General features: G+C 40.9%; 1 protein-coding gene across 7 annotated transcripts in view; it reads left to right on the forward strand.

Moving 5' to 3' along the window:
* Window positions 1-273: 273 nt before the first annotated feature.
* The window catches only part of afap1l1a (actin filament associated protein 1-like 1a), a 57,620-nt gene continuing 31,077 nt past the window's right edge, over window positions 274-26,816 (forward strand). For 2 of the 7 annotated variants that reach the window (XM_060927676.1, XM_060927681.1), the window contains exons 1-4: window positions 15,001-15,165; window positions 25,242-25,367; window positions 26,287-26,370; window positions 26,462-26,541. In XM_060927676.1, the coding sequence (XP_060783659.1) occupies window positions 15,129-15,165; window positions 25,242-25,367; window positions 26,287-26,370; window positions 26,462-26,541 (327 nt within the window). In that variant the 5' untranslated portion in view covers window positions 15,001-15,128. Of the gene's footprint in view, window positions 362-14,929; window positions 15,166-25,241; window positions 25,436-26,286; window positions 26,371-26,461; window positions 26,542-26,816 lie in introns of those variants that run through there. The other 5 variants (XM_060927677.1, XM_060927678.1, XM_060927680.1 and 2 more) reach the window with 5 other exon arrangements.

Consider the following 26,816-nt stretch of genomic DNA (forward strand, 5'->3'; position numbering starts at 1 on the left):
ATTTTCCAGTTGCTTTTCTCTGATTAATTAGAGAGTCACACCAATTAATATTTCAATGAAAAATTATTTTTTATAATTCCTCTTTTTATTGCACAATTAGTCAGTCATTAATTAAAAGCCGTGTTACGAGTTCCTTGACACCTGTGGTCCTCCATACTCGGTGATGTTTAAACCGGCCAATACTCTGCACTAGGACCCAGGTGCCACGGTGAGGGGAAGCTGTGCATCTTCTTTGGGACTGTTTGAACTGTAGTAGACTAGTTCTGTCACAGAGGCTGCGCGCGCGGAGAGAAATGCTCACATTGGGAAAGTTAAGGATTTTTGGATGACGTTCCGCACATGGAGGGAAGCAACGAGAAATGTAAGTAGCCTGTAGCGATCCTAGTTAACCTGATTTGTCGTTCCATTTGCAGAATCTTTCAATCACGTAACTTGGGTTCTCAGTAAAACACTTAGAAAGAATAGAAAGCACAGATAAATTCAGGTGTTGCTGGTGTGTCACAAAACACTTTTGGATTCCTGCTCGTTAAGGGAAGTGAGGAATCCAGTTTACCAATGTTATTCCAATGCGTCTCACATAAGTAAGTAAGTTTAGAATGGGAATGTGGTCCGGCCTGTGTGCTCAGCATTTCTCCCTCCAGTATCAGTGCTGTGGCCAGAGGCGCCTCTGGAGGGTGAGGTGTGCAACTTGGACCCTTAAGTGGAGGGGGCCCTCAGGAGCCATTTCATCCACAGGTTCTGCCTTAAATACACCTGCAAAATAAACATACTTGTGCGGGTGAGTGGTTAAGTGACTCTCAAATGGATTTACTTTTCAGTTTCCTCCAAGTCTTGTTCTGAGCTTGGGATCCCACATTCCACTCTTTTTAGTTTATAATGACAAAAGCCTGTCTTTATGAAGGGGACATGTCTAACAAGACCTTGGCACAGTGTTCTGCAGAGGAATGGCAAAATGTTTCTGCACTTCCAGGAGCAGATACTGTAACAATCAGCGTGCTTTGTAGCTTTGAAATTTTCATTAGTTTTTATTTTTATTTAGTGTTTCAGTTTTTTAAACTATTTCAGTTTAGTTTTAGTTAGTTGTACAAGTGCATAAGTATTTTTTTTTTATTTTGAGCAACTGACTAGTTTTAGTGTTAGTTTTTCACAGCCATAGAACTAGAGAAGATAAGAAGACCTTTATTATCCCATAATGGGGAAATTTCCTGTTTGCAGAAGCACAGTGGATAACCGCAAAAGAGGACATATCAAGCCACACAAGTAATAATAATAATAATAATAATAATGTTTTCACTTATTTTTTATTAGATAAGCTATACTAAGCTGTTTACTTCTGGCACAATTAGACACCATATTGGTTTGGCTGATTCTTGTCATCGGTATCCAATTTTGTATATTGCATTGATGGATATATTGATTTAAAATGCATATTTTAACACTGAAATAATGCTTAGCAATAATGGAAAATATGTGACAGAGGGTTTGTGATCACTCTGAACGTGTCAAACAGGAGTGTCAGCATTTAGTGAACATGTTTCTTGTGTGTTTTATATCTGATATAAAAGAAATCCGTGTTTGCTCAACTAAATGAAACTGGATGTTACCGTATGTGTTATTGTAGGTCTTTCTGATGGAGAATTTTCCTTTGTTTCTTACAAATATAAGGCTTATTTATATTTTTAAATTGCAGTAAGTATTGTTTAATTTAAAATTATTGTATATAAATGGTGTTTGCTTGTAATCTTGGCAACTTGTGTCAGTTGTCATACCTGTTGTGACCTTGAGACTTATCATCATAGGTAAGAGCATTTTTAAATATGTTTTTGAGCTAGATGAAAATAGGGAAATTGTCTGGCTTAGCATGCTTTTTGTTCATGCATAAATCCCTCCAGTAAAGTTAGTTTACAGTTATTGTAGCTATGTGGAATTCAGCAAGCTATAAAAATGTTGTACATGGACTTTACCGAGCTCAGTTCATCCATCCATCCATCCATCCATCCATCCATCCATCCATCCAGTGTTCTCTAATCCTTTAAATAGATCTATTCTACACCCTTCCTTATGTATGTATGTACATTATGTATGTATGTATGTATGTATGTATGTATGTATGTATGTGCTAAGGTTAGTGTGCACCCTGCCTCACCTGCCTATTCATAACACTGTTTGCTGGTACAATGAAAACTTCCTGCTTCTTCCTTCTTAAGAATATTTGGAATTCGGCCTGGCTAATTCATTTTCTTTTATAGAGTGAGTCTGTTTATAGGAACAACTAGAGAGACAAAAGAGAAGCTCTCCAGGGGAGCATCCATGTTGTTCCAGGCTCTATTTTTAAACAATCCTGCTGCCAAATTGAATATTTTCATGGGAATCGGGGCCCATTTCCTCTTTTTCTTGCGTTTCAATCATCTGTCAGGTTTAATTAGTTGGGGGCCAAGCTGCGTAGGCACCCATTAGGATTCTACTTTTTCTTATTTTAGATCATCTTCTGGTTGCAGTGTTTATGGTAGCCCATCAAACCATATAGTAAATAGTTATGAAATATGGTACACTAATTAGGGACAGTCCTGATTCTTTTCCCCAAGCTTCATGTTTGCACCTCGAATGCTCTAGTGCCACTAATAGGTCAAATTATGGGGGTGCATTTATGCATGTCACCTTTGAAATGTATGCCCAATTTTCATATTTGAGGTACCAAAACACTCTAACAAAATTGGATTCCTTGGCTCAAGCCGACTTCAATGCATCCCATGATGCCAGTTTTCACCATGTTAGATTTTTTTTTTGCCATTTTGGATTTTATCAAAAACGCTTAAGTTTTTCACAAGTCACAAATTTTGTCCAATCTTCATGAAATTTGGCAGAGACAATTTTCAGACCAAGCCTCACAAAATTTATTTGTTGGCTTATTGATTTGCAAAAGCATTCGTCTGTCACAGTCAATTGAAATTAGCAGCGAAGCTGCCAAACAAGAAGGGAGCTTGTATCTCGGCACTATTTTGATGTCTTGGCACCAAACTTGGTACGTGGACTCAGGACCTGATTTTCAGGAAGTGCAAAATAAATGGCGTCATTTTAACTACTGGGGTGTTGCAATCAGCAAAAATGTGTGTGGCTAACTGTTTATGTTGAATTCTCATCTCTGCTAATACGGAGGGAGTTCCCAAAGCTGAGACATGGCAACTTTTTTCAAGTCAATATAATTGATTTGGTTGCCATACTGGATTTTGTCAAAAATGTTAATTTTTCACAGGCTTTTTATTTTGTTCAGTCTTTGCCAAATTTGGCACAGGCGATCTTCAGTCGAAGCCTCACAAAAGCTCTTCGGGTTTTTATTTTTTTAATTATTTATTATTATTTTTTAATTTTCAAAACCATTTGTCCATTACAGCCTAACAAATTCAGGAATTCACTTCAAACAGGAAGTAAACTCGTATCTTGGCCAGTCTTTGGTCAATTGACATGAAACTTGCTGTGAGTGCATACAGCCATGCCCTTGACAAAATGACATGAAGTTTCCATGGCAACTGTGCCCTGTGGGCTTGCTTGGCCCCCTCTTCTCTGTAATCTTGCAGTTGTTTTTGGTTTCAGCTGAGTTGATTTGAGTTGCACACGTTACTAACAGTAAAGTCACTGCATATATCTAATCTTTTTTTTTTTTTTTCTTCTTACTTTTCTAGTTAAGAAATTAAACTTGTTGTGAATCATTAAACAATGAGTAGCAAATAACCAAGCAGGATAGAGCTCATGAACTGCATGTGCAGTTCATGATGTCTTGGATAAGTGTATCAGGTAGGCGTGAAGGCGAACAGCTCTCCCTATGGAGCTGTTTCATATGTGGGATTGTCTTTTTATTTGAGAAAGTGGCTCTGAATCATATTTATTGTTTCCTTGGTCTTTCCCTTTCAGCATGTGGAAGAGCTTATGAGTATTAAGAACAAAGATCTCCTGTCTTGTAAATTTCCTAATGACATACGAATTAAATGTGAAGACTATTTCACTTTCCAATCTACTGTCTTTTATTTCACCATGGATTTCTTGAATGCCCAGTGTTTTGTAGAATGTAGCACTAATAGTGTTTTCTGTCTTGAACTATCTGCAAAAGTGGGCCTATCATGATTATTGCAAGCATGCCAGGGCTGCAGGTTCGCACAAAGCACTCTGTTTGCCCTGCCTTTTGGCATTATCTTGCGTGAATTAATTGATGGATTTAGATTTGTCAACTGTAGTAGAACGAAAGTTGTTTTAACCCTACCATTGGTTGTTTTTAATTCTGAGATTATAGCATGTTGGATTTATCTTTAAACCACCTTGTTTTATTTTGTGTGCTATAATGTCACCTTCTGTTTTGATTTTGACAGCTTTATTTACGACACATGCCATCTTTTCCATTTTTAAGGCCCTTACTACACCTTCAGTAAGTTTTCTTTTTCTTAATGTTTTTTTTTTTAGTTGTGCCAATACTAACACACTTGGATTCTGTTATATCTTTGGGTTGCAATGGTAGTGTTACAGTGATACTGTGCCCAAGACCAGACAATAAAGAGAAGCTCTAGCTGGTAGCTTGGCACAAACCAAGAGTGCACTTGGTCAACTCCCCCCCCCAGGTTATGCTTTTATCTTGAAATGTTGTTGATCCTAACTAGATAATAATGAAGTCCACAATAGGCCTGCAGCTGCAGGGAGGGTCAGCATATCTCCTGTGACTTATCAATGCTGCTTCAGACAGACTGATCTGTAAAGCTACACTGAGCAACAATGATCCACTTAAACCTGATCTTTGAGGGTGTATTTGAAGGTGAGGCTAGAGGAAATGTGCTGATTTTCTAAGTACCTGATAACCGTGAGCCTTTTATAAACTGTAGAAGTGATTTTTTTTATGAATCTTTCTGTGAAGTGTTTTGCTGATTGAAGAGCTACTGTGGTGTTGTTAAAACATGGTAACTAGACTTTCTAGACCATTTTTAAATTTTTTTTTTCTCTTTCTTGGCTGAAGCTTCCTCTCTGAGCTGATATACTGTATTAGGAGAGGGTAAGGGTCAGGACTGCACCCTAGTGAGGGGAATTTTGCTTTCTCTGACTTTGCTGCACACACACACACACACACACACACACACACACACACACACACACACACCTTTTACATCTTTTCCATGAATATTCCTAGACAAAACCTCTAGTCTTTGTGTAGCCACAATGTCAAATGCCTCTGCACAGTCTTAACACTGTCAATGGAACACTGAAGTTCTTCACAGTGGAAGAAGCAATGGCCAATAGAAGGCATAGTTGCAGAGTGAAATCATGGGGGTTTTGGACAAAATGAAATATTAATTAGGCTGACAGAATGAAGGCTCTTTTTGTCAAGGGATAGCTGACATGAAGAGGGGTAAGTCATATTCAGGGAAACTGTAAAAGATGTTTTGATGGCTAAGGGGTGCTGGTTTAGCTGGTGATGGGTCACTGACCCCTGTAACCTAAGGGCACCAGTGCCAGCATCCCTAATTTTTACACACTTTCATCACCAACCATCAGATCTAACAGCTTGAATAAAAGCTCTCACAATACTATGTTAGGGTTGACTGTGAATTCCAGCTGCCTTAATCCTGATCATGTTGATTTCAAGGTATTTATTTGGCATGAAAAACATTTGTACAGTTTGGTACATTAAAATGTCAGGCACACACACTCACTCCCTGGCCACTTTTTATTAAATACACCCATATACTTGCTGTTTTATGCAGTTATGTACACAGTCAATCCCTTGACAGCAGTGCAATGCATAAAATAATGCAGATACAAATTAAGAACTTCAGTTAATATTCACTTCAAACATCGGAATGGGGGAAAAATTGTCATCTCTGTGACTTTCACTGTGGCATACGTGTTGGTGCCAGATGGACTGGTTTCAGAAACTGCTGATCTCTTGGGGTTTTCACACACAACAGTCTCTAAAGTTTACACAGAATGGTGCGAAAAACAAAACAGCATTGAGTGAGCGACCGTTCTGTGGGTGGAAACGCCTTGTTAAGAGCGGTCAGATGAAATTAGCCAGATTGGTTCGAGTTGCCAGGAAGGATATAGTAACTCATAGCAACTCTTTGCATCTGTGGTGAGCAGAAAAGCATCTTCTGCAACAGCACAAGACCACATTGGGCTCCACTCCTGCCAGCCAAGAACAGGAGTCTATCTTAGAATCAAGAACAAGTTCCTATTAAAATGGCTGGTGTGTGTTCTATATAATGTTACACGGTTGCACGAAGATATGGAGTTTATAAATGTTCTTTATATTATATAGACACATCCACAAAAAATATGCAAGTTAATCAACAGAACTTTAATTTTGAGCCGGTTCACCAGTTTGACAACGCACGTCAAGTCACCAGGAAAACACTGGGAGTGATGTCATCAGAATGAAATATCAGAAAATGTTACTCAGATCCACAATGTATTTCGTATGAAAAATGCGAGTTTTTCAACACAAGAAGATAAACGTCATATTTTCAAGCCAATGTGGTTTTTTTTCTTTTATTATAGACACATTCACAAAGTACCCAAATTTATCAAAACAATTCATCAATATCCTCATGAGTGAGATCTTAATCTAATATACTATGCACTGAGCGACTCCGGTTGAAATTATGGATTCTCTGAGGTGACTGGCATAGTATGATTTTCTGAGGGAGCATGGCCCCGAAGGAAATGCTACTATGCCAGTCACTGAAGAGAATCCATAATTACTGGTGCCTCTCAGTGCATGGTGTATTTGATTTATATCCCTCATCAAAAAATTCCAAATTTAAAGTGCTAACTTTCGTCTATGAGATTGAATCTCAGCATAAACTCACTGGAGGGAGCCATGTTTGTTGTTTATCAGTGCGACCTTCGACCTGTACATGTGCAATGTACCATGCTATTGCGTTTTAAAACCTGTTTTATTTTTTACCACGCTATCACCTGCCTCACGGTGGTGTAGTGGTTAGCGCTGTCGCCTCACAGCAAGAAGGTCTGGGTTCGAGCCCCGTGGCCGGTGAGGGCCTTTCTGTGTAGAGTTTGCATGTTCTCTGTGTCCGCATGGGTTTCCTCCAGGTGCTCCGGTTTCCCCCACAGTCCAAAGACATGCACGTTAGGTTAACTGGTGACTCTAAATTGACCGTAGGTGTGAGTGTGAATGGTTGTCTGTGTTTATGTGTCAGCCCTGTGATGACCTGGTGACTTGTCCAGGGTGTACCCCGCCTTTCGCCTGTAGTCAGCTGGGATAGGCTCCAGCTTGCCTGCAACCCTGCAGGACAGGATAAAGTGGCTAGAGATGATATGAGATCACCTGCCTCACTAGGCATGATCATGATGCATAGATCTACACACAGAAATGCTTGCAGAGCCACAGCTGTGACTTGAGTTGGCCATGTAGCTTGAAATTGTGACGTCAGTTAATGGTGTAGCCAGAATATACCATGACTGACTCACGCCATATCCCTTTTTTTTTTTTTTTTTTTTTTTACTTTTTATATCATGAGATACATTGCTTAATCAATGGTGGAACTATTTTATGTCACGTGAGCCATCCTTGGCCAGTCCCTGCACGGAAGTTTTTTGATAAGGCATATAAAGAGATTTATGTTATGGTTTTGGATCGCCATGTCCTGGATGTAACACACATGAAAAATATGAGTGACACATTTCTCAGTAAAACACTCCTATCCATATATAAACCAGCTATAAACAGCTGTTCCTTCACCAGCCTCTCTTCACTCTTAAAGTTAATATGAAGATAAATGGAGCTTGTCATGTTGCAGACAAACCTCAAAACTCACTGTCAGTCTTAAAGGGAAAAACTTTACCTCTGCCTGTAAAATGCTGACAGTGGAGACTCCTTCCATAAATGTTACATGAACATCTCCTTCCAGAAAACCTCGCCGTATAAAGAATTACATACTTATGTGGATTCTCTGTGCAAGTTATTAGCATGATGACCTAGAATGAGCACAGTAGAACTCTGAGCTGCTGTTATAGAAAATTAATCAACACCACCTGAAGCATCAAAATTGAGAATTCAACAGTGCAGTGGTATGTAAGTGATGTAATCCACCTTTAACAGCAGTAAGCCAATTGCATTTCATTGTGCAACACTTTTGATCAAAGTGTGTGAGAATCATACCACACTGAATCATCTAATCATCTTGGGGTGTGGTTGTAGTCCTTGGGGGTCCTGAATAAAATTACCCATGAACACTGACCCAAGACAAGCTTTGTGACTTGCCTGCATTAAAGAAAATAAACCTTACTGAAAACTGCAGGCATTTGTGGTATGGGATTACTACTTGATGAGGATGACTACTACTGAGACCCCCTCTAGTGGTTAACTAATAAATTGCTAATGATTCGCAGAAGGATATATATATTTTTTTGTTCACATGCTTGAGCCATAGATTTGAAGTTTATCTTGTAATCTCATGCCCCAATTGGCAGCTGCTTATACCTGCAAGTTTTTACAAACTTCTGGACTGAGGGTGTTCATACTGGTTAAAACACATGTACCATGAGGCACTGTAGAATATACCTATACTGTACTGTGCAGTATCATAAATTCCTGGTAGTAGTGGAGCCTCAGGCTGCAGTGAGAAAGGAAAAAGATCAAAACTTCTTGCACCCTGCTGAGCAAAAGATGGCCTTCAAAGCTAATTAATGCTTCAACAGGTGAGTGGGAGTATCAAGCTCATAACTCTGCCGCAGTGCATGTGTAGATGGGATGAACATCCCCGACCCTAAAGGGGCCTCCTACTAGTCATAAGCTTCAGTATCCTCCCTCATTGGCTAAATCCTCTTCCTTGAGTTTGACTTATTAACCATGGCAGACACTGTAAGGAAAGAAAATGATGGAAGATCACCTTATGCACCATCCCATTTACTGGCAAGCATTAGTAGCATGTTCAGTTAATGGTGATGTTCAAGCTAAAATATATGTACAATGTTGGTGCACCATCTAAGAAAGTTGAATGCATTCTTGCATTTCAGGTGTTAACGCCAAAGTGATCTTCAGCTTTAGGTTAATGCAGCCACATTTGAGCAGTTAAGCAGTCTACATCGCTAACGTAATTCATAATGAAAAGTGTAAATGTTCCCAGTGTTTCTCTGTTTTCCATCCTCTATACTGTCTGTGTATATGGCTTTGTTTTATGTTAACCTGAAGCATGTTCTCATCAATCATAAAGCAGCAGGAGTAATGGGTAATTTCCTTTTTCCTCAAGTTTTAATACATATTAGGATGCACCCAGAGAACTATATAAATCTTTGCACATACTCACCTGCTGCCTGTGTGCGCACGTGCACTCTGAAGTAGAGGGAAGGGAGTCATGGATATATTGTCTGCATTATATGGTCATTATTCTGGAGATACTGCATACACGTGTAAAAAGGCAAATGTACGTCTCCATCAGGGTTGGATATGAGACACCCTTGTCTGTATGTTTTATACCTTAACTTTGTTTGCATTGAGTCTTTGATTTAAAATAATTACTTTTGACATTCAAATGTTTTTAATATAATATTAAAGTGAAAGTTTAGATGTGAATAAAAAAGGGAGCAATAGTCAGTGGTGCAGAAAGAAAACATTAAAATGTTTGAGTGACATTCAGTACCATTTTCTTTTATATAGCCAGTCAGCACTGTCAACTTGTGTTGATGTGCCACAGTGTGTAGTAATCAATTTGTGTAGAAGTGATGCTTGTTTGTATGCACAGCTTAAGATTGTAGTCATGAGAGGGGGGAAAAAAAAGTACTCCCTCCTTCAGTTCTATGTTTTTATTTATGAGAGCCTAAACAATTGTGTGATCCTCACCAACATCTGTAAACAAACAAACCTCAGGTGACAACAACAAAAATGCAACATATTTCAATAGGTAGTTACTTTTTTGGAGTGTTAAAAATGCTCAAAACTCAGGTGGGGGGAAAAATAAGTATACCCTGTTCTGTTACATGTACAACCACTTTTAGCAACAATAACTTGAAGTAAAGGTTTTCTGTAGGAGTTTTAGCCTCTCACATCATTTTGGCCCACACAGTTTCTTCAGTTCATTGATGTTTGACAGCATTTGTTTATGTGCAGCTCACTTAAGATCCCACCACAGTATCTCCATGAGGGTTGAGGTCTGTACTTTGATTCCAACTCCTTGATGTTTTTCCTCCTTTAGCCATTCAGATGTTGATTTTGCTGGTGTGCTTGGGATCATTGTCCTATTGCATGACCCAATTTCAACCCAGCTTAGGCTGTTGGACAGATGACCTCACATTTGTCTCAAGGCTATTTTGGTGTAAAGTGGTGTTCATCAGTGTCCCAATGACTGCAAGTTTCCCAGGCCCTGTGGCTGCAAAACAAGCCCAAATTATCACCCCTTCACCACCATGCTTGATAGTTGGGATGAGGCATTTGTGGTGATAGGCTGTGCTTAGTTTTTGCCAAAGGATGTTTCAGAACTTTTGTTCAGAAACAGTTTTGCAAATCAAAGCCGTGCTTCCATATTCCTTTTGGAAAGAAGGGGCCTTTCCTTGCTACTCTAACATGAAAGCCTTACTTGTTCAGTCTTTCTCTGACAAACCTGAACAAACATTTAATGTGCTTACAGAGGCATGATGATCTCTGAGCATTAATCAGTCTGACCTTGGACTAAATTTGCTGAGGCTACATCCACACGACAATGGCAACGAGATTTTATTTAAAAAAAATATCGCATCCACATGGGCAAAGGATCAGTAAAATATCAGGTACATATGGCAACGCAACGCTTGCTGAAAACGATGCAATACACATGCCACACCTCTACGTGCGCTGTAAGACGGTCCCATCGGAGACACCAGAACAATAGAAGAAGTAGGACGCATGTGCATAAACCCCTTCTTCTACCCGGCGTGAAGCACTCACAGGAACAAGCACACAACAACAAGAAGAAGATGGCTGCGACTACACGAGGAAATCGTGCCTTCTGTGTGTACAAATTAGTTTTATTAGTGTGCATAGTTTTATATAACTTAATTTTCTTTTTGTGTGATCACTTTGAAAAGCAGTCTTATCCAATAAAAAAAAGAAATTCAAGAAATGGTTCAGTTTATTTAAAAGAAAAGCTGTATACAAAAGTGAATGCAATGCAGTGGTTCATACAAAACAGCGAGAGTGCTGCTTGTTGTAGTCATGTGGTTGTGACATCATCGTAAACAAATCCGCTCTACTCATCCAGACGACTTTGCAACGGCGCCGTTGCCAGATTTTTCCACTCTGGAACCCGTTCTCGTTTTGGGGCACCCAAAATGCCGGTGCCATGTGGACGCCAGGCTGAAACGATAAACAATTTTATCAGATTCACCTGAATCCGTTGCTGTGTGGACAGCCTCTGGTGGTGTTTACATAAGACCGTATCCGTCTCGTTTTCGTCGCGGATGCACTGTCTGTTAACATTAAAACGCCGGGAAACGACTCCACAAGCGGAACAACTTGAATCCGCCAGGGCCCACGTATTCAATCCATTACGTATCTGATCCGGTGCTGTGTAAACATTGAGGAACGAGGATACGCTGTGCTGAGCTCTAGCTGACGTTGTCATTGGACTACGTCACTGTGACATCCACCTTCCTGATTCGCTGGCGTTGGTCATGCCACGTTGGTCATGTGACGCAACTGCTGAAAAACGTCGCGGACTTTCACTTCCTGCTATTTGTCCCGAATCACTGCTCGCGCGCTCTGTGAGCTGCGCAGGGCCGGAGTGTGCACCCTCCAGAGGGCACTCCCTGTTCAGGGCGGAGTGATTTGGAGCGCAGGATGCCTGCGGAGCCGAGCGTATCCGTGTATTGGCGTTGCTGTGTGTACGCGAATCGTGTATTGGCATTGCTGTGTGCACGCGAATCGTTTTAAAAACGTTAATCTGATGATCCGCTGATACGGTCTAATGTAAACACCACCTCTGAGGCTAAGTTTACATTAGACCGTATCTGTCTCGTTTTCTTCGCGGATGCACTGTCCGTTTACGTTAAAACGCCGGGAAACGGGAATCCGCCAGGGTCCACGTATTCAATCCAAATCGTGTCTGGTCCGGTGCTGTGTAAACATTTGAGAATACGTGGATATGCTGTGCTGAGCTCTAGCTGGCGTCGTCATTGGACAACGTCACTGTGACATCCACCTTCCTGATTCGCTGGCGTTGGTCATGTGACGCGACTGCTGAAAAACTGCGTGGACTTCCGCCTTGTATCACCTTTCATTAAAGAGTATAAAAGTATGAAAATACTGCAAATACTGATGCAAATACTGCCCATTGTGTAGTTATGATTTTCTTTAGGCTTGCCATCCTTCCACTTGCAAGTGGTAAGTGACGCGCATGCCCGACATGCACTGAGATCACACACACAGCGGCTCAGTCCCAAATCACTGCTCGTGCGCTATACTCGCGTGCTCTGGGAGCTGCGCAGGGCCGGAGTGCGCACCCTCCAGAGGGCACTCGCTGTTCAGGGCGGAGTGATTTGGAGCGCAGGATGCCTGCGGAGCCTAGCGTATCCGTGTATTGGCGTTGCTATGTGCACGCGAATCGTGTATTGGTGTTGCTGTGTGCACACTAATCGTTTTAAAAACGTTAATCTGATGATCCGCTGATACGGTCTAATGTAAACCCCACCTGAGACACCCACTCTTGGGAAGATTGGCAACTCTCTTGAAGGCTCCCCATTTGGAAACCATCCTTTTGACTGTCAAATAATGGATTTCAAGTTGTTTGGAGATGGCTGACCATTTCCTGTCCACACACCTGTGTGCTCCAGAATATCAAACTGCCATAAATTCCACTTTTCTAGAGGTAGTCTCACTTCTTGTTGATTAACTAATCTTGTGCATTTCATTTGTAACACATCACTGCTAATTACTCTCTTAATTACTACTGTAATTCTTCCCTCAAAACTTTGATGATTGGAGTCATCAGAGCAGCCATGTCTCTACCATGATATGCCAGATACAGTACTATGGTTATGTGACCTCATTTATTCAACCTCACAGGAAAAAAAAATTCTGAAAAAGCAAAACCTGAGGAAAAATTACATTAAAATTTTGGAAAAATATAACTTTTAGAGCCCTAACAATATCTCCTCAGTTCAGAGGTTTTCCCATGAAAATGTTCTAAAATAGCTACAAATTTTTTTTCTAACTTCTCTTTGGAGATCTTTTGCATTGTACAGGGAGGAGAGGATTATAATGTTGGAGTTATTTTCAGTTACAGCTAAATGCTATCGGTCTATCTAGCCAGTCTGACCTTAAGATTAGTCCCATCTGAAAGCAACACTGTTTTATTTGTTACCTGGATGAGTCAGTGATGTTCCTGATAATCCTGCAAGTAAAAAGTGACTAAGCAACTTAACATCCTGCTGGACATCACATGACCTCATATTGACTGTTATGACTGCTTTGTTAATGTTCATCATATGGAGGCTTACATCAGATTTGGGGCCAAAGCAAATATTCTGCAACAGCCAAATCATCTGTTGTGCCACAGCATATCCATATTTGATGAGAGCTCCAAAGTTTATGCTGGAGGGATTTCTCTCCCTATTGACTTTGGAGCAGTAAAACAAGGTGTCATCTCACAAATCTGATGCACTATGAAGTAAAGCTATGGGGGATTATGTGTAGAAACCCAACACTCTGAGTTTTGAGGCTTCATTTTGTGCTATTTAATATGGATGGACCACAGCTGTTGGTTCATATCATGGGCCAGATTGTTTTTGTGATTTCATTACAGCAGGCCTTTTGCTTTCAATTTTCAGGCTTGTGGCTGTGTGTCTCTAAGAAGACACCTCTGATGAGGTTATGGGCCAAAATTCTCCACCACAGTTCAGTGTATGTCAGCTGGGGTAGTATGTAGAGTTGATAATGGGGACTTGTAGTCATGTTTACAACAGACATTAAACAAAACACTGAGTCACAATGTTGAACAATATCTAAAGGAAGTGTGACTAACACAATGGACTGTCTGATTCAACAAAGATTTGTTCATACTGTGTTTACTTTCTTGAAAAGGAATAATAAGCTTTTGGTTTGATTGATTGATTATTCTGTTTCTTCGCTGTGAGATGTGAGACCACCACATTTGCCCTGGTGAATATATTACACTGTGTATAACTTGTCTTTATATCCAGTAATATAATTGCTCTGCAGTGGTCGTTATCTGCTGTGACTGATATTGGCATCATCTTACATCGTCTCATCAGTACCTACAACAAGACAGATCTCAACATGCCGTCAGGAGTATTTAACTGTTTAAAGAACTGGAAAAGTGTCTGCTGCCATGCTTTCATGGGTAAAGAGATGGAGCCACTGATACTAAGAGCTTATGGGTTTGTGCATGCGAGTGTGTACATATGGTTAGCCACATGCATGAGTGTGCTCTGAAAAATTTGGCATGTCCAATCCTGCTCTGTTGTCTTGAGGATCTGTCTGTGGGCTGGAGAGGCTCATACGCATATCAGTCGGCTCCATTCCAAAGGACAAAACACAAAGAATGGAATTGAGACTCTTAACCTCTGTTCACCTGAGCATAGCAAGGGAATGACTCCTTTGTGTATTACCTTACATTCTTTCGAGTGTGGCATGGATAATCCACCACCACACACACCTTAATGTTGCAGGGATATAGTGGCATACTACATAGGATGTGAAATCATGACAGTTATAAGGCATGAATTAAAGGCAATTCAAAGCTTGATCAGCCACATCTCAGAACTTGATTTTAGGCTTAAGGGGGAGGTGTGAGTACATGTTTACACAAGGCCTGTCTAGGTCCTGGATTCATTAGGACTGCAGATGGGGGATTGGGTGCCTCCCCTGACTACACACACACACACACACACACACACACACACACCCTCCCCCAATGATGCATCAGAGCAGAAAGGGAGGGCAATTCCCCTGTTAGCAATCCTCAGCCATCTTTACATCAGAGGGCGAGAGGGAGGAACTGAAAAAAGGTGATGGCAACACACCTACACTGTCATTTACTGTCTGACCCTACTCCAGTTTGCAGTTCTTTTGTCTCCATGTAAGTGTTTAATTTACATGGCTTTTGTGGATGATTGAGTGACTTTCTTCAGGTTGGTAGAAGATGGTGGGTCTGACTGCCTCTACAGCAATTGGTAATGGTATGTGTTTCATTATTGCAGTATTTTATTTTCCAGTACTTGGACTGATTTACTATATGTTCGGGTCTTGCATTTCACGAAATGTCTTCAAATGTAAAGTTGTTTCAACTACTTGTATAGCCTGAGGCAACCCAATTTGAGATGGCACTATTTATGCATGTTGAAGCATGATTTAAAAAAAAAAGTTTCTCCCAGGCATTTCATGCATTCTTGGGTTGTTCTCTGTGGTTCTCACTAGCAAGTGAATTGCTGTTTCAATTTTGTGGTCATATGAAAGGTGTTGAAAACAGCTTTTGGCAAGGTGAGGAACATACAAGTTAAAAAATTTGAGTTCTAAAGCACTAGTTCAGCTGTGGGGAAATAATTCCTATTGGGAATCGTATGTTTTTCCCTGAAACACACACGCCAGTCTGAAAGTCACATTTCTCAGTACAGCTAGCAATGAACTTTTTAATGTTACTGAGAAAAACAAATATATAATCAGCTGTTATGTTTGTCAGATCTCGCTGATAGATTGGAGGACATTTTATGGAGTGTATGAAAGAAAATGGCAAACTCCTGTACCATAAGCAAACCTTGCACATTGTCTGGACTTGATTTGAAGCACCAGTGTCAGTTCTGGTGTTCGCAGTACAGTGTTTTTTGATGTGGTACATTATCAGAGAAGACCACATGTGTAGCATTTGGGAGGAGAGTGGGCATGCAGGCCTTGTTATGCTTGGCTTGGGAAGTGACCTTCCACAGGTGCAGCTGAAGATAAAGTGGAGCTCAGTACGTTTGATCTCCTCGACTGAGGGGTATAGCTATAGGAATTGTATATGCTCCAAAGCTTTGGTGTTGCTTTAAGCTGGTTGTAACTAGCCCCAGAGGAGGGTTGTGATGGGATGTGGGTTGGTTTAATTTTTATTTATTTATTGATTGATTGATCTTTAGAATGTTTGTGTAAGCTGGCAACTGCAGAGCTAAAAGTTAACTTCAGTGCTTGGTCGCCACTCAGGCTAGTATCCCTGAATTCTTCGTGGCCCAGGCCAAAATAAAGTGGCTCTTAAATTTCCTCTAGTCAAACACCAAAAAATTAAAAACCATTTTCACTTGAATAACACCCCACAGTATTTAACTTGTGCTCCCAGAAATGGATTAATCAGCAACATTAATTCTGTGTAATTGTTGTTTAGATATTGTACATTATTCAAATATTAGTCCTTTTGCTGACATTTTTATTCAGAGTAACCTCACAATAAGTGCATGTAGCCAAGAGAATCCAAGCACGATGTACTAGTGTAAACAAATGGCCTACAAATGCCATCGAATATCTGGAATGATCAGGGTAGTTAAGAAGTTGAAGAAGCTTGGACAAATACATAGGCAAGGAGTTATTTAAGTATGGTATATTTGTTGTTTCCAAAGTTTGACAGCATTTGCATCTGCATTAAAATGATTAGCCTGTGGTTCTCTGACCTAGCTTTTGTATAGGCTCAAGAAGCAAGAGACATTGCGGTACAGTAGGCTGGTGAGTTCTATTACGGGGGGGTCTCAACCTTTTCCGTTTTGAGGCCCACTCATACTTATGAGTCGGTGCCTATTAAAAAAGATACCCAATTACTTTTGGCTCATCTATTCTATTAGAATGTAATAATCTATTGTTAAGTGTCTTAATGCAACAATACCAGGAATGAAATAAATACAATAACTTCTATTTTTATTTTTTAAATTTTATTGTAGGTATTGTATTTTAAACTGTATGAATGTGCCAGAAGCCAACATAAAATCATGTATGCAGGGCATTCTCAGTCAAAAAGGATTAATGATCCAAAAGTGGAGTCTGGTCAATTTGCATGAGAACTTATTGCCATGTTTGTGTACAGTAAACAAGCAAGATATTAAAACCAAGAAGCACACTCAAAATAAGTGGATATAGAAACCACTCAATGGGATAGATACTTAAACGCTAACAAAGAAGGATTTTTTTCCTATGAGTTGGAAAATTGTCCATCTGTTGAGTTCCCTGACATCTCAAACTACCTGGTGCTGCAGACATTGTTCTACACAGACACACAGATGAAAACCTGGAAGAGCATGGAGGCGTACGACTTTTTATATGTGGCTGGGTTAAAGATCTGGGGATCAGGACACTACGAGATAGACGGTGGTCGACGGATCTAAGTGCAGGAAGAGTGTTTATTAGCAGGTATGATATTTACAAAAACAAAACACAAAAGCAAAGCAGAATCATAAAACAGAATATTTAAACAGTGTTATAAATATGGCTCGAAACAAATGTGACCGTGATAATGATGATCCTTCGCAACACCTCTGTGAAAAGTGTCCGTATCTGCTGATTGCGCTCAAATCAGTATCTGGTGTTTCCCATAGTGACCAAGTTCCAAGAATGCGCACCAGGTGCTCCATGAGCACGTTGCTGCTCAAGCTGCGCCAAACTCAAGCGCGCGAAGGCATAACCATCAAGTGTTCGCCTGCTGTGTGACCACAACTTTTTAGCTCACGTGTGTATATCACCATGCATCACCACCAAAATGCCTCATTTTCATCAGTAACCCATCGCAAAGCATCACGAGCTGTAGTGTGACCATAGCTTAATGAGGCAGATGTGACGTCAGATGCAACTCAGCAATTGTACCCTACTACGAGTAAAAATTTGCTTTAACTTGGGGGGGATTTGTGGCCCACAAGATGGCGCTTCGCGGCCCACTAATGGGCCATGGCCCAGTGGTTGAGAAACACCGTTCTATTAGACTAAGGCCAAGTTTACATTAGACCGTATCTGTCTCGTTTTCTTCGCGGATGCACTGTCCATTTACATTAAAACGCCGGGAAACGGGAATTCGCCAGCATCCACGTATTCAATCCAGATCGTGTCTGATCCAGTGCTGTGTAAACATTGAGAATACGTGGATACGCTGTGCTGAGCTCTAGCTGGCGTCGTCATTGGACAACGTCACTGTGACATCCACCTTCCTGATTCGCTGGCGTTGGTCATGTGACACGACTGCTGAAAAACGGCGCGGACTTCCGCCTTGTATCACCTTTCATTAAAGAGTATAAAAGTATGAAAATACTGCAAATACTGATGCAAATGCTGCCCATTGTGTAGTTATGATTGTCTTTAGGCTTGCCATCCTTCCACTTGCAAGTGGTAAGTGACGCGCATACCCGATGTGCACTGAGAGCACACACACAGCGGCTCAGTCCCGAATTACTGCTCGTGCACTTCACTCGCGCGCTCTGTGAGCTGCGCAGGGCCAGAGTGCGCACCCTCCAGAGGGCACTCGCTGTTCAGGGCGGAGTGATTTGGAGCGCAGGATGCCTGCGGAGCCGAGCGTATCTGTGTATTGGCGTTGCTGTGTGCAGGCGAATCGTGTATTGGTGTTGCTGTGTGCATGTTAATCGTTTTAAAAACAGTAATCTGATGATCCGCTGATACGGTCTAATGTAAACCCCACCTAAAGCTAGGTGCTTATGGTTATGCTATTTGGCAGATGCTTTTGTTCAAAGCAACTTAGAATATTTACACACTACGCTATTAGTAAAGTGTTACAATAATACAGTCACTCTACTCTGACATAGCCTACCTTCCAGATGATAGCTGCTGCATGACTGTAGGATTTCCCTTTATTTGCTCTGGCTAGGCTTAGTGCACCACAAACAAACTCACTCTTTTACACAATTTTGCCAATTTTATTACTGTGTAGATAATTCTACACCTCCGTGCTTTTGTACTTCCTTAGCTCCTCGCCATCAACGCCCTCACTAAGAATAAAATAATTGACAATGTCAACGTAGCTAACATCAGGCCACAGCTTCATGTCATCTGTCCATTCTGTGAGGGTAGACAGATGGCACACTTTAATCGTATTATCCCCAGAGCATGTCGAAAATCAGACTCGTGTAACCATCTTTTAGGTGGTGTTTACATTAGACCGTATCAGCGGATCATCAGATTAACGTTTTTAAAACGATTCGCGTGCACACAGCAACGCCAATACACGATTCGCGTGCACACAGCAACGCCAATACACGATTCGCGTGCACACAGCAACGCCAATACACGGATACACTAATCACATGACTAATTAGACGGCACGTCACATGATTCCAGTGCATATCGGGCATGCGCAAGTCACTCACCACTTGCAAGTGGAAGGATGGCAAGCGAACACCTTCTCCAGCAGATAAACACACCTGGCTGTGATGTTCATGTTCTCACTGAGTTTAAGCGCCTGAAGGAGGTAAATAAGTTGAAATGTGTAAATAAACCTCAGTGCGGCTCAGCGCTTCCTCCTGCGCTCCAAATCACTCCGCCCTGAACAGCGAGTGCCCTCTGGAGGGTGCGCACTCTGGCCCTGTGCAGCTCACAGAGCGCGCGAGTGAAGCGCACAAGCAGTGATTTCGGGACTGAGCCGCTGTGTGTGTGATCCCAACGCCAGCGAATCAGGAAGGTGGATGTCACAGTGACGTTGTCCAATGACGACGTCAGCTAGAGCTCAGCACAGCGTTTCCTCGTTCCTCAATGTTTACACAGCACCGGATCAGATACGAACTGGGTTGAATACGTGGGCTCTGGCGGATTCAAACTGTTCCGCCTGTGGAGTCGTTTCCCGGCGTTTTAATGTGCACGGACAATGCATCTGCGACGAAAACGAGACGGATACGGTCTAATGCAGGGGTGTCCAAACTGATCCATAAAGGGCCGTGTGGCTGCAAGTTTTCATTCCAGCCATGCAGCAGCACACCTCATTTGGCTTATTCAATCAACTGACACACCCACCCTTTAATCAAGGGTGGGTGTGGCTGCAAGTATTTGACTGTGTGAAGACAGTTCAGTTGATTGAATGAGCCAAGTCAGGTGTGCTGCTGCATGGCTGGAATGAAAACCTGCAGCCACACGGCCCTTTATGGATCAGTTTGGACACCCCTGGTCTAATGTAAACACCACCTTAGTCATCTTTGAGCTTAACTACCTAGAAGTTAACATTAGCTACAAATGTTAACACAGTGGAGTGGAAGAAAGATACCGGCTTCCGCTATGACACAGCAGTGAATCCTGGGAAAGGTCAGAGCTCGGGAAAGTTGTGAATCTCGTGGCGCTATCTGAAAACTCATGAATGGCTTTGAATTTTGCACTTTAGAACTAAACTTTTTTTTTAATGAGAATTCATGAACTTGGAGTTGAGGAAAGGTACTCCAAGGACGGAACATTTTATTTAATTTTTATTGTAAATTTTTTTTAAATTTTTTGGTACTTCTCAAATTGTTGTTGCCTTTCGTGCAATCGAACCTCAACTTTTAGTGGTCCTGGTCAGTTTGTAATTGCCACTGGTGACCATGCGACCGTTAAGTTTCAACCCTGCAACTGTATTCCTAGGCCTACTCGGATGACCTAAATCCATTATCTGAAATCCATGTCATGACATCTTTTGTGGCAGAAATGCCTCTTTATTCTCGGCGCTTGATGATGAGGGCTGTTATTTGAGTGATGATGAATGTGTCCACAGATGCTGGACAGCTTCCTTTGGTCTCTGTGACTGATACCTTGGTTAGATTCTGTATTACATAATATGTCTACCTATGATAAATATATTTCACACTATGGTATCCATGGTTAATACGTCTCTCCATGCTTTGCCTTCTGTGTGATTCAATCATTGTAATCTGAATGTCACCCTTCTCAAAAGCATAACCCCAAATAAAAATTTTTGGGAGGCATTTTCAAAAGAAACTCAACTTCCACCTACTCCTAGTTGGCAACTAAGCCATATCTTCTGGAAGAGGTCATCTTCAGGGCAATCAAATAAAACTAGCCATTTTGTGAATACAGGGGCCTTGTGTCAACAAGTCCAAACGGGAAAGTTTTAAAAAATGTTGAAATACGCATGTTTGCATAACATACACGCTACTGGGAGTCTACCCTGAAGGCAGCTGAAGGGGATTTTGGCAGGAAGAGAGGTGTTTTGCAGTAAGTGATTCAACAACGAAGGCTTTCGGCTCACTATTGTGATCTCTGGACTGAGAAACTGACTGAGCATTTTTGCTACGTTATACTTCTAATAAAGAAATGGAGCATGTGGGTGTGGATGCAACCGAATATATTTGTGTTTTGTAAATGCTTCACCTTCCCCTGGGAGAAAGCTGACGTCAATTCACTTTGATTTGAGAGAATTTGTGTTCTGGACTTCTGAGCACAAGTTAATTGGAAGCATGTTAAGTTTCAGTTATATACAGTGGTGCTTGAAAGTTTGTGAACCCTTTAGATTTTTCTACATTTCTGCATAAATGACTTAAAACATCAGATTTTCACACAAGTCCTAAAAGTAGATAAAGTTAAACGAATGAGACAAAAAATTATACTTGGTAATTTTATTTATTGAGGAAAATGATCCAATATTACATATCTGTGAGTGGCAAAAGTATGTGAACCTCTAGGATTAGCAGTTAATTTGAAGGTGAAATTAGTCAGGTGTTTTCAATCAATGGGATGACAATCAGATGTGAGTGGGCACCCTGTTTTATTTAAAGAACAGGGATCTATCAAAGTCTGATCTTCACAACATATGTTTGTGGAAGTGTATCATGGCATGAACAAAGGAGATTTCTGAGGACCTCAAAAAAAGCGCTGTTGATGCTCATCAGGCTGGAAAAGGTTACAAAACCATCTCTAAAGAGTTTGGACTCCACCAATCCACAGTCAGACAGATTGCGTACAAATGGAGGAAATTCAAGACCATTATTACCCTCCCCAGTAATGGTTGACCAACAAAGATCACTCCAAGAGCAAGGCGTGTAATAGTCGGCGAGGTCACAAAGGACCCCAGGGTAACTTCTAAGCAACTGAAGGCCTCTCTCACATTGGCTAATGTTAATGTTCATGAGTCCACCATCAGGAGAACACTGAACAACAATGGTGTGCATGGCAGGGTTGCAAGGAGAAAGCCACTGCTCTCCAAAAAGAACAAAAAGAACTGCTTGTCTGCAGTTTGCTAAAGATCATGTGGACAAGCCAGAAGGCTATTTGGAAAAATGTTTTGTGGATGGATGAGACCAAAATAGAACTTTTTGGTTGAAATGAAAAGCATTATGTTTGCAGAAAGGAAAACACTGCATTCCAGCATAAGAACCTTATCCCATCTGTGAAACATGGTGGTGGTAGTATCATGGTTTGGGCCTGTTTTGCTGCATCTGGGCCAGGACGGCTTGCCATCATTAATGGAACAATGAATTATACCAGCGAATTCTAAAGGAAAATGTCAGGACATCTGTCCATGAACTGAATCTCAAGAGAAGGTGGGTCATGCAGCAAGCCAACGACCCTAAGCACACAAGTCGTTCTACCAAAGAATGGTTAAAGAAGAATAAAGTTAATGTTTTGGAATGGCCAAGTCAAAGTCCTGACTTTTAATCCAATTGAAATGTTGTGGAAGGACCTGAAGCGAACAGTTCATGTAAGGAAACCCACCAACATCCCAGAATTGAAGCTGTTCTGTATGGAGGAATGGGCTAAAATTCCTCCAAGCCGGTGTGCAGGACTGATCAACAGTTACCAGAAATGTTTAGTTGCAGTCATTGCTGCACAAGGGGGTCACACCAGATACTGAAAGCAAAGGTTCACATACTTTTTGCCACTCACAGATATGTAATATTGGATCATTTTCTTCAATAAATAAATAACCAAGTATAATGTTTTTGTCTCATTTGTTTAACTGGGTTCTCTTTATCTACTTTTAGGACTTGTGTGAAAATCTGATGATGTTTTAGGTCATTTATGCAGAAATATAGAAAATTCTAAAGGGTTCACAAACTTTAAAGCACCAGTGTGTGTGTGTGTGTAATACATTTATTAATTATAAAAGATTACTGGCCATATTGTCAGCAGCAGAGTGGTGCTAGTGAAATGGAGAGTGACACCAGAAAAATAAAAGCTTGTTGCTGAGTCCTGTCAACATGTATGGTCTTTCAACTTTTAATGAACTTTTAGCTGAGTCATTGTGCAGCTGCATGATCGACACAGATCAGGCCTCTCTTTCCAAGATTCTTCCTCATCTTATGCAAGTGTTATGGCCACCCTAATAATTATGAGCTCATGTATGCAGAGTCCAGAGGTGTTTACTGTGTGTATTTATTTCCTCAAACAAAGCTGTGAGAATCTACCCAAATGACCAGCTTCTTGCTAAACATCCAGAATGTTTGCCTATTAGGGAGTGTTTTAGCATTCATTTCAGGGATATCGGAATCTGCCTGCCAAGCTGTTTCTTGCAGTGGTAACTAAAATCTGGCTAGGGCTGAAGTGTACCTGCTGTGAGTGTATCTGCAAGCAAGATATTGTATCACTGAATGATGTGATGGAAAGGTGGAAGATACAGGAGATTTCAGTGTCCCGTAATGCAATCTGAGTGATTGATTGTTTCTAAGGGAGTTTGATTATCTGTCTTAGGTTAGATGGCAGGTCTCCATTTAGGGAAAAGATTTTTTTGTTTTGGAAATCCCACTGATATCTTGAACAGAGCTGTGGAGTCCTAGTGAGAGGTTTCATGGTCCAAGCATGTTACAAGTTAGGAGCCAAATAACCTTGCACATGCAGTAACCTTCCACTGACAGTACTGAAGTTACTCTTTGGAATATAGAGTTAACACTGAACTGTGCATCTTGGTCTCTGTTATTCCAGTACAGGAAACACTTAAAAACTAGACAGCCTTAAGCACTGTAGGAGCATTGTGGTCATTAAATGTTTGCAAACTAATGGCCCTTTTCCACTACCCTTTTTCAGCTCGCTTCAGCTCACTTCAGCCCGACACGGCTCGCGTTTCGACTACCAAAAACCAGCACGACTCAGCTCGTTTCAGCCCTGCTTAGCCCCTAAAACTCGCACCGTTTTGGAGTGGGGCTGAAGCGAGCCAAGCCGTGCCGAGTGAGGGTGGAGGCGTGAGCAGACACTCCCCTGTGCACTGATTGGTGAGGAGGAGTGTCCTCACATGCCCACACACGCCCCGCGAGCGCGCTGGGATCTGTAAACACCGCAAACCCGGAAGAAGAATAATTACGAATTACGAGAATTTCTGAAGCCTTATGCGCCTCGCCTCATCTATACGCTCTTGCCAGTATCTGTCCGCGTTGTCGGTGACAACAAGCCACAGCACCAAGACCAGCAACACTAACGACTCCATGTCCTCCATGTTTATTGTTTACTATCCGGGTCGTGAGACTACCGCTTAAAAGCTCACTGAATCAGTGACATACAGAGCATCGTGGACGAGTTCGCGGAGCGCAAGGCTCGTCGTATGCCCTTCAAATAATGCGCGCAGTAGGCTATTGATGTTTTATTATGAGCCATGTACAGTATGTCGCCTAATGTTTTTTTGTTTGAGTTACATGTTCGTTTGAAGGACTTGATGTACAAAATAACATAGTTGCACCCCGTAGTGTTGAAATTGGTAAACACAGTGCATTCAGTGAGGTTTGCACCGCCCTCCTTTTATTTCTGACTCTTCCTGTCACCGTTGCAACCTCTGAGCGCTCATTCGTATGCCCTTCAAATAATGTGCGCAGTATAGGCTATTGATGTTTTATTATGAGCCATGTACAGTATCCTAATGTTTATTGTTTCTGAGTTACATGTTCGTTTGAAGGACTTGATGTACTAAATAACATAGTTGCACCCGGTAGTGTTGAAATTGGTAAACACCGCAGTTGCGGACATTTTGTAGCCTAAAATGATGTTATGATAAGCTTTAATAAAGGGCCCGGTCATTTGCCCTGCCCCCGGCCCGGCTCTGACTTGTTCCGCCACTGTCACTGATGTCACTGTTTGCGCTGCTTAACGACATCACGTGACGTCCACCCACTTTCGCTAACTCCACCCAATGTGTCCACCCACTTCCAGCCAGCACGGTTCAGCGCGGTTGTAGTCGAAATGCAACTCCAACAGCCCCGCTTAGCTCGACTCAGCACGGCACGGCTCAGCCGCGTTTGTAGTGGAAAAGCGGCATAATTAACCCATGACATGCATAGACAGTTGTAAAGTCTGATGTCTACTGACCTCCTTACCTTGATCTTTTCCCCCTTAGTGATGGAACTCTTGGTGACAGAACTGAATGTGTTGCTCAAGCTGCTAGACCATGAGACCTTGAGCTCTGCTACTGAGGAGAAGAAGTGTGCTGTGAGGAACCTCGTTAAACAGCTGAAGCCCTCAGGTGGTTCTTGGTGAAAAAAAAAAAAAGAATACACACAACAACAAAAAAATACATCTTAGCAAGTGAAGGTATCTTGAATAAAGGAAAATTATCTAATATTTCTCATTATGTGCTTATTATTATTATTATTATTATTATTATTATTATTAATTTTTTTTTTTTAAATTTCCCTGAGGGAACCTGCCCAAAGGGATCAATAAAGTTCTATCTAATCTATATAGCAAATATAAAACACAGTGGAGGTAAAAGGTCTTCATACTCCTGTTAAAATGACAAGTTTTTGTGGTTTTAAAATATAAATCATGTCACATCTTTTTCACATTTATATAATAGTTGTATAGCAACCAACAAAATATAAATGTTTTAGGGAAAAAAAAAAGAAAAACTTTAACCCCAAATAAAGTTTCAGATTAATCAGAATTACTTCACTGGTAACCAGTATATGATGGTTTACTTTTGAATGAGGTTTAAATGTGTTAATTTTGCCTTTTTCTAGAAACAAATGCTTAAAATCAGCAAAATTGGCTCCCTGTAGAATTAGACAGTTCCAAGCTCGAACTGAGTAAAATATCTGGAAATGGACTTAATAATGTTTTGTTTAATGACAGTGTAATGAAGAGAAATATTTGCCTATATTCAAGATTTTTTTTTTTTACTTGCTAAGATATTTTTTTGCAGTGTATGATCAGATGTGGGATGAGGGGGACAATGTGTAAAATCACCTAAATTTTGTTTACATTAAATGAAGTTGCTGCTCTAATTTACTTACAAATGTAATATTCATAGAAATGGTGACCTAGTAGCAATTAGTCTCTGAAAATGTTAATGGTTCCTTTATTTTCCTATGGTTATCTTAATGGTTGTTATTGTTGTTGTTTTTTGTTGTTGTTGTCTCATTTAAATTTTTTTTTTTTTAAAGTCACTGGACCAGAATACACGTACATGAACATTTCTGTCTGCAGAAATGGCACTAGCTTTGTGGAAGCCCTTTTTGAGAACTTTGGTAAATAAGACTAGCATTGATGTGTTTCACTCAGCATTCCCTATTGATGCCATTATTATGGACTAAAAATATTTATGCATTGTTTCCACAGACTGTAACCTTAGTGAGCTGAAAGTTGAAGAAGAAAAGAAGAAAGACCTAATCCAAAGAACCCAAGCTGCACCTAAACCTGTAAAGTGCTGCCTTTTCATTTGCTCTAGCATTTGGCACTCTTCTAGAGAACTGTATGAGAATAATTTGAGTAACTACTCACCTTTACTCGACTCTAACAAAAAGATTCTCAGAGCTGCTTTTAGAAGAGTAATATTTTTATCTCAAAAACTCATGAACTGCCTTGAACAACAAAAATTTAAAAGGAATGCAAATAGTTTGTCATTTTTAAAAAATTGTTTGTAAAACTTTGTTATTGATTTCTTGTTTCCTGGGGTATAAACATGAGGCTGCAC

This window comes from Neoarius graeffei, chromosome 8 (genome assembly GCF_027579695.1).
Source record: "Neoarius graeffei isolate fNeoGra1 chromosome 8, fNeoGra1.pri, whole genome shotgun sequence".
In the NCBI taxonomy this organism is placed as follows: domain Eukaryota; kingdom Metazoa; phylum Chordata; class Actinopteri; order Siluriformes; family Ariidae; genus Neoarius; species Neoarius graeffei.